Source organism: Cardiocondyla obscurior, linkage group LG18 (assembly GCF_019399895.1).
Source record: "Cardiocondyla obscurior isolate alpha-2009 linkage group LG18, Cobs3.1, whole genome shotgun sequence".
Classification (NCBI taxonomy): Eukaryota; Metazoa; Arthropoda; class Insecta; order Hymenoptera; family Formicidae; genus Cardiocondyla; species Cardiocondyla obscurior.
The window spans coordinates 74,014-86,297 of NC_091881.1; the positions used below are offsets into that span (position 1 = coordinate 74,014).

At 44.6% G+C, this 12,284-nt stretch overlaps 2 protein-coding genes across 4 annotated transcripts in view; both read left to right on the plus strand.

Annotated features, from left to right (window-relative positions):
• Positions 1-951: 951 nt before the first annotated feature.
• His2av (Histone H2A variant) lies at positions 952-7,569 on the plus strand. Its single transcript, XM_070669117.1, has 5 exons — positions 952-1,094; positions 1,240-1,317; positions 5,142-5,255; positions 5,848-5,977; positions 6,100-7,569. The coding sequence occupies exons 1-5, from the start codon at positions 1,092-1,094 to the stop codon at positions 6,159-6,161; spliced, it is 387 nt and encodes a 128-aa protein (XP_070525218.1). The 5' UTR covers positions 952-1,091; the 3' UTR covers positions 6,162-7,569.
• A 716-nt stretch (positions 7,570-8,285) lies between these two features.
• The window catches only part of Cad87a (cadherin 87A), a 155,651-nt gene continuing 151,652 nt past the window's right edge, over positions 8,286-12,284 (plus strand). The window contains exons 1-2 of one of the 3 annotated variants that reach the window (XM_070669099.1): positions 8,286-8,449; positions 10,009-10,156. In XM_070669099.1, the coding sequence (XP_070525200.1) occupies positions 10,119-10,156 (38 nt within the window). In that variant the 5' untranslated portion in view covers positions 8,286-8,449; positions 10,009-10,118. Of the gene's footprint in view, positions 8,450-8,503; positions 10,157-12,284 lie in introns of those variants that run through there. The other 2 variants (XM_070669100.1, XM_070669098.1) reach the window with 2 other exon arrangements.

Sequence of the window (12,284 nt, forward strand, 5' to 3'; positions counted from 1 at the left end):
TCTCAAGTTTTTTCTCTAGCTATATTTTTTTTTTAACGTGTCTCCGTTAGTCGCTTTCTTTTTCCTTCGTCGTCAGGGACACGTTCGTCTAAATTAAACGCAGTACAACAGACGTTTGTTACCTTACATTTGCGACTCATTAGCGTCTCCGAAGCGTAAAGATATGTTTAATACGCAAAAAAAAGTGCTATTAAATTAATACACGCCGCTGCACGATGATCTTAATTGTTTACCGATAACGTTTCACAAACATATTGCGCCGTGAAAATGTTCGAACTACAGTTAATATTGATAACACAATCGTTACACGATTCTATTGACGCGAAAAGTGGTCAATTTATGTAATTCCATTCGATACGCATCTGTGTTTATAATTGATAATGCAAGTGACATGTATCAAACGTCGTGATGCTCGTGTTACGTTCACAGACTCCTTCCGAGTGCTTGTAATTGGGCGTGGAAGAAATCGTAACATCGTAAAAAAAAAAAAAAAAAAGCACGGAAGAAAAAAGCGCGGAGGTATATTCAAAGAAAGTAAAATCAATAACTAAATTACAACGTGTTTCGTGCGACGCTGACCATATGCTTGGCAACGCACGGCAACGTTCGCCGGCACTTTTGTCATAAACGATTTGAAACGTAAATCGACGTGGATTCAGCGAGCTGGGGCAAAAGACGAAGGTGCTCAGTCGCGGGGTTCGCGAATCGCGGACGGACGAGAGTTCACGGCGAGCGGGGCCGCGTTGTTTTTTAGCCTCTGCTTACTTCATTTTTATTCATACGGACCGAACGGGGGACTCGGTCGACGATACAACGCACGGTAGAAGTGCGGTGAAGCCGTTGGCGGTCACGCGTGGCGCGCTTATCGCCCGAGCAGGGATTCGGCGCGTCCACCGCGAGGAGGCGCCGCGACGCCCCGTCCCTGCAGCCTCGCTCCCATTAGCTGAAGACTGATCACGTGGCACGACCGCGGGACGCGTCCGCAGCGCCAAGCGCATTTGGCGGGCTCGTCGCGTTTAGACGGCGTCGCTCGTGGCTCTGCTCGCAAGTCTTTCGTGTTGTGTGAAGTGCTCGAATATCTACGTCGCGCAATGGTGAGTATCCGCGAGTTTTTGACGCGCTCGGTGGCCATCCGCGGCCGCCGCCGGCGCCTCCGGGCGCCTCGCATCGTCCGCTGTCCACTGGCGGAGTTTCGCCGCCGGATCTCGTGAATTAACCGTGATTTTCGTGTCTGAACAGGCTGGCGGTAAGGCGGGCAAGGACTCCGGCAAGGCGAAGGCGAAGGCGGTCTCGCGTTCAGCTAGGGCCGGCCTGCAGGTGAGTAGCGACCAGACGACCGCGCGCGGATTCCGCTTACCCATCGTCGGGGCCATCGATTGGCGAACGTGCACGCGTGTTTTCCCGGTGCGCGTCCCGTCGGCCGGATCCTCTCGTCGCGTCGCTGGGTCCCCCCTACCCTCCCCTTGCCCTAGCGCGGCTTTGCAGGTTAAATCATCATGGTTGGCGCGAAAAGCCCGGTCCGACCGTCGGCCGCCGCGGCCGGCGGGGCCGCTCACCCGGACGCGACGTCCGTCGCACTCCCCGGTGCCGCGTTTCTCGCGTTGCGCTCGCCGTCTCGAACCTTCGAGATCCGGCCGGGCGGCACGGCGTACTTTTCGAAATACGCCGCGTGCGGTCTGCGAGCCGCTTTCAAACGCCGTGACCGGCTCGGTCCCCCTTTCCCCGCGTAACCCCCTGTCCCCCCTTCCGTGGCGCCCTGGGGGCCATTTCGGCGCGATTATTCGACCCCGCGGCGACCTCGGCGACCCGTCGTAAATCGAGAATCAATTTTTACCGCGAGTCGCGCGACCCGCGGCTGCGGCCGGCTTCGTTTTCCGTGCTCGACTTCGCCGAGGACTGACCAACGCAGCTTGAAAGCGTCGCTTCCGCCGGCGGCTCGCCGTTTGTTTCCCTGGGATCCGCCGCGACCGACAATTGTCATCGCGCTCAAGAACACGCTTCTCTCTTTTTTTTTTTTTTAATCGCGTCGGCAAGACGCGAGGATCACTATTTCGAAACAGTTTCTCGGTCGATTGCAACTACGTTTTTTTTTTTTGCGCTCGCCGATCATCACGTCTGTTCGCGCACTGAAGCGCGCGCGTTCGCGAGCGATTATTCCGTCGGAGTGGATTTTCGTCTGCCCGCGTACGCGCGCGGAATGCCGCCCATTTGACGCGGAATGCAATTTTCGCTAATGCAATTTGCCGATCTCTACGCGTCGGGGAGAAAAAAAAAAGACGTAATCCCGCTGGGTGAAACCGAAGTTACGTAACGCGCGGGACGAAAATACGCGGCGTACAGCGGGAGTGTTTTCAAAAAATCTTTATTAACGTTTGCGTTTCGTTCGCTCGAGGTGAAACCTCGTTTCGCGCAGTTGCAGCGAGAAGAAAAGTGAAAGAAAAAAATATATTAAAAAAAAAAAAGAAGCCAGGATGCACGTGGGATCGTCCGGTGTTTATCGTTATTTATTGAAAGTCTTAGTGCGCTTTGTTATCCGATATGTTATCGACGGCGTCGCATTCTCACTATCGCGATTAGAATTCTTAATCACGGCCGGTCGTTGAAACATTAACCGACCCGTCTGGGTGTCACGATCGAAGTCCGTGTTCCTGCTTTCGAGGGTGGTGTCCTTTGTTTACACGACGAGGATCGGTCACGTCTGGCCGATTTAGCGGCGGCGCGCGGAACAGAAACCGACGGCGGTCGAGTCGATACTTCGCGACGATTTCGCCGCCAATGACGTGTTCCTCGACGAGGAATCCGGAATGCGTTTTGGAAGCTGGAATTTTGGATCCGTGGCGTACGACGCTTCCGATATCGGGGGAGCCAGGTCGAGGCTCCGTCGGATCGCGTGCGGATCGCGCAAAAATTAAATGTATTCAACAAGTCTCGATCGATAGGACGTTTTCCCGGTGATTTGCACGACGACGCGCGCCGTGAGGAGTGGAAGTCCCGGTGAAACCGTCGAATTGTTTTAATCTTATCTCCTACTTAACGCGACGCGATTAATGACGACGGTAAAACCTCCGACGGGCAGCGAAGCTTCGAGGAACGTGGATGCGGTTTGAATTTCAGTCGCTGTGTGCTGTACGAATTGTCGTTCCCGTCGTGACGATCTCGAACCTCGGTATCAGCGGTGACAAAATTATTGTGCAACAATATCGACCGCGCTTGCAAGCGGAGAAGGGGAGGGGGTGGGCGAGACGAGAGGGAGAGGACCAGCCACTTACGCGATCGGCATGGGAGGATCTTGATGAGAGAATTTTAGAGCAACGGACGGGACCACGCTCTAGAGCGAGGTTCTTCGAAAGCGTTTCGGGGCGTGCGTCGGATGATGAAACTTGGTGCCAAAAGCTGGAGAGACAACGGCGGACCGAGAGAGAGAGCGAGAGATGCGGCGAAGAACGAGAGAGACGGAGCGACGGAGCGAGCCAAATCGTACCGCTCGATATTCGTAGCATGAGAACGGGACGAGGTCCGACATTCGCGCGTGTTCCGCGAATGCCGTCGAGAGAGGAGCGGGAATTTTCCTTTCTCCCTCTCTGGGAGAAGAGAGAGAGAGAGAGAGAGAGAGAGAGAGAAAAAAGAGAAAAAAAATAGAGAAAGAAATAGCGACCCCGGTGAAGAAAACCGCGGAACGCCGACAAACGTAACTTCCCGACGATGGTGCTCGCTGTCGAGGACGCGGCCCAGGTCGGCCGCGTTGCGGAACGCGTCGCGGAAATCCGTGCCGTCCCTTATCGCTCGATATTCAGCCGGGAGAGAGTGAGAGAGAGCGAGAAAGAAAGAGGGAGGCTACCGACGCCGTGACCGACGACGGCCGGATGTCACCCGAATGGATAGTAGACGCGTGATAAACTCCATGCGGAAAACGTTCGGCCGCTATGACGTAGAGTTCCGGCAGAAGTCACTAGACGTGCCCTCAGTGGCGGATTAAAACATCAAGCGCGATAAAAAAAAATTTAATTTACTATGAACAAATAATTAAAATGCAATTAACGCAAAATTAAAAAAAAAAAAAATTTTTTTTAATTTGTAGGGGTTTTTTTTTAAATTAATTAAATGTATTATGCAATGTATTCTGTTTGTGAAGCCTTAGGACGAGCGTTTCACGCTCCCGTCGGGAAATCGCTCCTGAAACGCATCGAATCTACCGAGAATATTGTTGGCGCTATGAGCGTTACTTCAGATCAAACGTTATTTACGTAGTTTTATCCGTCTTCATTTATTACCTATATATAGGGTGTTTCTCAACGCGTAATTGCCCGCTTTACTAAGAATCGTTTGAAATAATTATTGACTCTCGAACGCACATACAAATAATGGTTTACGTCGCGAGCAGCACGTTGTTTTCTCATCTTAGCTTTCAATCCTTAAAGCAAAATCAGCAAATTTTAAAAGCTCAGACAAAACAGACGAGAGCTTCTACATGATAATTAAATTTATTAATTCACGTTTTCAAATGCTTCTCATTTGAATTGCTTTATTTAAAATAGTAATTGATTCTCTCCCGGTATCGCTTTCAGTGAAATTATTCTCGCAAACGTCTTGCAAAATTTGGCACATTTTAACGTTTAACATTGTCTCGTAAATAAGTCTAAAGTACAGCTCTAAATCATAATAAAAATATAAATCTTCACGTTGCCGCACTCGGGGATAACGTCACCGGTAACAATGAATGCATGCGATGTGTAATATTTCGCGATGGAGACCTCGCGCGTTCGAGTCAGAGCGCAATAATTCGGGTCTGGCTTCGGAGCCCGAGTGTGTAGCGTCATGCATATGCATCCCGTCGGCAACGTTTGCAGAATCGGATGGTGACTTCCATTATCATTAAGTTTACCATAACCACGTGCGACGGTCGTTCCCTTTTTCGCTCCGCGCCTAAAGTCCAAACTGCGAGAACCCCGAGGTGCTTTTTATATCACTGCACACGTATTACATATATTTCTGCGCGCAACAGTGACGTCAGTCTTGCGACGCGTAAGGAACGTATACCGGGTGGTTGGGTCGCGAACAACGTTCGCCGTTACCCTCGCTCGACCGGCGGACTTCGGGATTCGTATGAGCGGCCGGCTAACGCTAACCCCGATCTGTTGCAGTTTCCCGTAGGGAGAATTCACAGGCATTTGAAAAACAGAACCACGAGTCATGGTCGGGTAGGTGCCACTGCGGCGGTGTACAGCGCGGCCATTTTAGAGTACCTTACGGCCGAGGTAAGTGAGAGCACGTATGTGTGGCGGAATGTGTGTGCGTGTGAGCGCGAGAGAGAAAGAGAGAGAGAGAGAGAATGAGAAGATGCGATTGTAACCGATATTGTAACCGAAACCGAGACTCGACTAAGTTTCGTGTAACATCTTGCAAGATTGAGAATTTCATACTATGTATATTAATTTATAACAATTGTTGGAATATTAGGGCAAAGGGAAATGTAGATAAGATAGGAATGCATAGGAACAATAGATGCTGCAAATAATAACGATGGACCGTTTGTGAAGAAGAAATTGAAGTTAATTGAGAGGAATATTAAAATATTCGACCCAAATGCTAGTTTAATATTTAATGCGATTATAAAGATATTGGAAATATTATTAGCCCCCTAAGCTCTAATTAAATTATAATTTAATTACTATTACACTTGGAAAACGTTACAGTTTAATGTAAAATATTAAATTTGTTACGCAAGAAATTGATCTCGATTAACAAACAATCATTTTATAGTTTATGTATTTTTATAAATTAATTGTAAAATTATTATCAATTTTATTTAATTTAAGATGTTTCATTATTTGATTCTTTTTTCTTTAGGTATTGGAGTTGGCGGGAAATGCATCAAAGGATCTGAAAGTTAAACGTATTACACCTAGACATTTGCAACTCGCCATACGTGGTGACGAAGAATTAGATAGTCTCATTAAGGCAACTATTGCAGGAGGCGGTAAGTTTTCTTTTCGTAAATTTTCTCTAATTTATATTAATATAAGTAATATAATTTAATTAAAATAATATATTATTTTAATATTATTTAATAATATTCATATATATATTATTTAATTGCAGGAGTTATTCCACATATCCACAAATCACTTATCGGCAAGAAGGGATCGCAGAAACCAGCATAATTTAGCGATAATTGACATTGAACATTTCAAGATTCGTGGGCAAACGGGAGGAAGGAAAGAGTTGGTCCAGAGTGCTTGTTAACAAAGTGTACCTAGGTTACTAAATCGACGGCGAGACTGGCGTGATATATACATAGATATATATATAGATATATAAATAAAACAGTATATTGAGATATAATTTAATATAGATAAAAAGAAATGAGAGTTAAAGAAAAGACAAATGTTCATTGATAATTGACAAACGGACAAGCCAGGGAAAGGGGAAGGACGAAAGACGGAAAGAAAGTGAATTCTAGGCCGAGTAAGAAATTTTTAGTGTGCTTGTGAGCGATGCGTTGTAGCATCGCTCGAGATGATGGCAAGTCTTTGTACTGTTTGCAATTTTCGGACATCGCGATAGCATCAAGGAGCGGGTGAAAACTTATTTAACTATCACATTTAATTGTTTACTGCTGTGAGCAATATTATCTTACTAAACCGCTATCGTTTATCTTTCTCTCAATTTTGCCTTTGAATCGCCTTATGTGCCACTAAACGGCAAGTTTTTGTTTCGAAATAGCTGTTCTTACTTCACAATTTTGTATGATACACGTGAATGCGATCTAACTCAATATCTCACGGTTATCAAATTATTTATTGCACATACGTTTAACGTAAATGGATGTCTAATTTACGAACTACGAACAGTAAAGGTTTTCCTTTCGTCGAATTCATCACGACGAGAAAGAAAGGAGAAAAGAACGACGAACATTTATACATATGACTTCCAATATAGTTTTCAACTCGAATAACTCGGCCAAATTCGTATAAAACTATTTAATACAGTTTTGATTTTTTTTAGGTAGATAGGAAATCGTCCCTAATTACATGTTCATTAGTTTATAAATTCTTTGCGCTTTCCTCCTGTCAGAATCACGATGAATTATTATAGGGTTCCGATAATAAATAGCAATGATTCCAGAGTTTAAAAATTACTTTTCTAACTCGATTGTACATAGCGTTTTTAATTGCATACAGAAATTTCGTGTTACGTACATAAGTATTGAGTTTTATTAGTTTTCTGAAATTAAATAAGCCCTTTTCAAGAATCAAAGTGTGAAATGTTTTGCTACAAATTTTCTGGATATTGCGATCTCAATTAATTATAGCGAACACTTAAGAAAACTTCGTTTATTGTAAAGTAATTTAAAAACAGATTTAAAAACTATCAATACAAATTGAGGATTTTACTTGTACGTTTCAGAACGTGCAAATTTTACTTTTGTTCTAAAGGATTTTTTTCTTTATTATTTTAAAGTTTGTCAATTCCTTATTTCTACAATTTAGCATAATTTTTATTGTACCTACACGGTTTCGCACCATATGTAAAACGTTCATTTTCATAATAAAGATAAATTTTATTAAACTTTGTATGAAGATCAATTTATTACAATACCCTGTCCTTAGTCTTTAAGAAATAAAAGTTATATATTTTTATACTATTTAATTGTAAGAAATCAGAAAATGCTGAATTTGTCATCAAAGATAAACATGTTTAGGATAAAAAAGGGAAGATGGAGATATGAAGTGACTTCTTACTTAGCTTGTTAAGTTTGACAATGTGTTTGATTTCGCTTAATCGTCACAATGATACTTGCGGGTACGTACTCGAAATCAAAATTAGATTAATTAATATAAATCCCATTTTGTGATGGATCACTTTATACAAACTTCTAGCGAGTTTTTTAAAGTTATTAAAAAAGTTGACGAGAATGCAAAGCTGAAATCAATGCTAATGATAGAATTCGTAATCGGACTACGTATGTCGGGAGTTCTAAGTTTTATTTCATAAATCTGATTTTCGAACCTATTTTGCGAGATTAATCTTATTTGTTCATGTTTTATTATTGTTAAAGTGGTGACAATTATGGACGACGTTCGAGCTTGCTACACCCGTGCAGTGCTGACCTCTTATCGAGCGACACGCGAAACTTTCGATCAGCAGCGCCTCGCGGTCAGCTCGCTCCGGGTGAGCTGCTGGCTGCACGAATATGGAGGGAGGAAAAGCAGACCAGCCATTGGCTGTTCCCGGCCTCCACTTTTACGACAGGACAGTGCGCGAGCGCTCGGGCCGCTCGTCGGCGTGCAGTTGCAGTCGTTTCACGGGTACGGTGCGGTTGAGACGGTCGATCGGTCGTTCGTACGGTCGGTCGGACGGTCGCCCGTGCGGGACTTGGAGCGGTGCACGTATTCGCGGTCACGCTCGCGTCCAAGTTGCTCCGAAAATCACGTTGTTCTCGCCGCCGGTGAGTTTCTAGCCCGCGAGGACCGGCTACGCGCGCGCGCGCGCGACACCCGCGCGCACACCCGCGCGCAGGTGGACGCGCACCTCGCTGCCCTCCGCGGTCCGGGGCGCGCACTCCGCTCGCGACAGGTCGCACGAGACCGAAGCGAGAGTGCAGAGAAAAGGACGGCGTGTCCTCCCGTCGTATCCTCGTATCTCGCGTCGCGAAGGTCCGGAAGAATACGCGCGCGCGCGAGTTCGTTAATCGTTTGAAAATCACATCGTCCTGAAGTCGCCGGTCAATCTCGCGACCGCGTGAAATTACCGGCAGCCTGTCGCGTCGTCTCGAATCGAAGGTGCGCTCGCGCGAGTTCGTAACCGTTTCTCTCCTGCCAACGATCGTCGTCTGTCGCGTGATTCGAGTGGCCGAGCGGTTCGCGGAATTCGCATCCGAGAGTTCCAGGAAAAAAAAAGAGCGCCGTCTCCCTTCCTTTCTCGCTCGCCTCGCTCGCCGCTGCGACGTTTTCGGAGTGGATAAGCTAAGTCGTCGATTCTAGGAATCCAGTGTCTCCGTTCACGCGATCTTCAGGTGACTAGCTTACTGTTTTAAAGATTCCAGTCGTGATGTTTTAATTTATAGAACGAAAAGTGTTTTCTCCCGTCGAATATATTTTTCTATTTCTTTTACTTGTATCGAAGGCACATTTATTTTAACGCTAAACTTTTGATGAATATTTTACGTTATTTAATTTTATTAACGTGATAATTTTTTATACGTATTTTGTATCGCCGATAGATTTTTTTTATCTACGACCAGGAAATTCATTAGTAAATGAGAAAAAATTGCTTTCTTACATTTTTTTAGTTTTTTTTTTTTCTGAAAGCACTCGCGAATCATGTTTCATACTTGCTACTTTAGTCACTTTGATGTCTCGTAACGAATCGGTTTAACCAGTCGATTACATTCCGACCAATTATGCCCGCAAACTCGAGTGATTAATTATTAATTACTTCAAGCTGGTAAAGATTAACGAACGCGTGCATGCAATTACGCTCATGTCCGAGCGCAAATGGGAGGGAAACGGGGTGGAGGTAACTGCAATTACCTATCGTTGCATGTAACGAACTGGTCGAATCGAAGTACGTGCGAAATCTTCGGATTAACTACCTAGATCTTTCAAAACCACGAAAGCGAGTAACTCGATCGGGGGTGTAATTTCTTTAGTTCCTTAATCGAGCAACGGATTGCTCGACAAACGCAGGTTACTCAGTTTAGCTCAGGAAAAGAAAACAAGACAGAAAACAATTGGGAAAACGGGCAAGCAAGTCGGATTGAGATTTCGAAATTTGATCGCGAAGAAAAAGAGGAAGAAAAAAAAAAATAATAACGAAAGAGCTCTGCTAGGCGAGCGAGATTGGATTTGAATTTCCCGTGAACTTTGCGCGCGCGTTTGCGGTTAACTTTAGTCCGCTCAAGGAAGAATTCGTTGCCGGCGCGGACGCGGTGCCCGGATTTCGGAAAAACGCGGACGTCCCGAGACGTCATCCGCTCAAGAGAAACGTTATCTTCTGCTCCCGAAGGTTGGTGGGGTGTTTCCTGATCTTCTCGTCGCACGGGACTTGGCATGGAGTGACCTGCTCGGCGCCGTGAGTCTTTCCATACAGCGCGACCGGCTCAGGACTTTTCGAGGATGACGAGCAGACGCGCGGAACGAGTCGTCGCCGACCGGTGAGTGTCTTTTTTCAGAAAGCGTTTAGCGCGCGACGCATGCGAGAGCTGTGCCGTATCAGCCTAAACCAGCGGCACACGTCGCTTTTTTATCTCTGTCGTCTGTTCCAATATCGCAGGAAATTTGGGTCGATGATATAGAGTATTTACGATCAAAACCCGAGTTCGAGACCCGACTATTTTTTCCCCTATCCTACATAAATCATTAAGCGCGGAGAGAACGAAATAGTAATTATGCGGATGGGAATACCTCGTCTCTCGTTATATTGTTTCAAGGGCCGCTGCCGCCGTCGCGCACGGTGCACTCGAAACGGCGACGTATAGCGACGGCTGCACCGGGAAACCGCACCGGCGATCTCGGTTCATTATCGCGACTGCTCGCGAGGCGAACTTAGACCGCGAGTTCCGTAATTGCTCCCAGCGAAGTGTTACATCCGCGTGCGCGAGAAAACAAGCCGAATTGAGTAAGGCGCTCGTGACCGGCGAAAGTTTGCATTAACGATATTACAACCCTGTGCGATCCGTGTAAACAGGATTCTGTCCGCGGCGCATTTTTAAAAGGCGAGGGACGGCTCTTTCGCGAGATTGGACTCGCACGGTTGGCACGGATAAGAGGCCGGCTGCGCGAAATGGCAAGCAGCATCGTGACTGCATCTTTTGGATCCGACGCGGTAATAAAACTAATTACTATCGACGAGAAATAAAATCGACGATGGTACGGATTATCTGGCGGCCGCTATTGGAAATAATTATAAAACACGCGGCATTGTTACGATTACATTTCGTGCGAGGAAAAGAAATAAAAAAATAAAAAAAAAAAAAAAATATATATATATATATAAACGTATATCGTTAAAATGGGATAAATTGAATTTATAATATTCGCGTCAGCAGCATACCGAACATTATTTAAGAATCATTGTTAACGCCAAAGGTTATTCGACTGTATTTCAAATATTCGTTATTTTACGCGCGGAAACACTCGAAACGGGGAAATGCATGCATTTTTCATCTGACTCGGCTTTGTGTCGATAAAATACAATTACATACATACACGCGCGTACACAGTGCATGCGCAATTAAATATGTTTTCTCTTCTTTCCAGTTCGCAAAATTAAATGGTGTATAAATGTTAATATGTAGGTTACAAGCCGGAAACTGACGGCACAATGAAGAAGATAATTAACGCGGATATATATCCATGTGTAAACCATTTCTGTGGAGCACAGTCTAATTCTGAATCTGCGCTGTACTTGACACGACTAGAGATTTATCTAAAAATCGTAATATGCACCTATCTCTTAACTGTGAAACGTAACTTATCAGGGAAATATCTGACGAGCTAGATATTTTTTTTTTTTTTTTTTAATTTCTCTGAACGATCATTAATTATTCATTTAATTCTCAATATTGTATAGTTTTAAAATTAATACTAAACCGGAAACGTATTTAATAAAGTAGAATCCATTTTGCGAAATGGAGAGACACGTTAATAACTTAAAAATTATTAATTTTTTTTTTTAAATAATAATTCAAACATTTTTGAAAAAAGAAAAAAAAGGGGAATGCTTATTATTCGATTTCGACACATTACACAATGATGTAGAGCGTAACTCCTCGAGTGCAAACGCATGAATTCCCTTTCGTCCCAATGTAATCACGAAAGTAAAAGAGAAAACAAATTTGAAATTCATAGTTTAGCTATCCCCCAAAAAACCCCTTCCGTTTTTTGTTCTTCCTCTTTCGCATTCTCTTCTATTTACATCTCTGCACTTTAGTCATTTTTCTCTTTATTCCCATTACATTCGGTCTACTCTCGAGCATCAAAACCGAGTCAGATTTTTTTTTTTCTTTTTAAGTCTAAACGAAAAATCTAACATGAGCACGAAACGGTCGGGTTTCAAGCCAGTTGGCGTAGTGTCTTTTTCCCGGTGCATTAATACTTTGATTGTTTGCGGTGCTAGGTGCACTTTTTGCGACATTCGTTTTTTACCTTTTTCTTTTAAAAGGAAAAAAAAATATATTATAGGAAAAAATATTTTATTTACATAATTCCAATCTGAATCTGGTTCGGTAAACGTTTCTGCGGCACGCACGCACACGTATCGATAAGAATGTCCGCGCATGT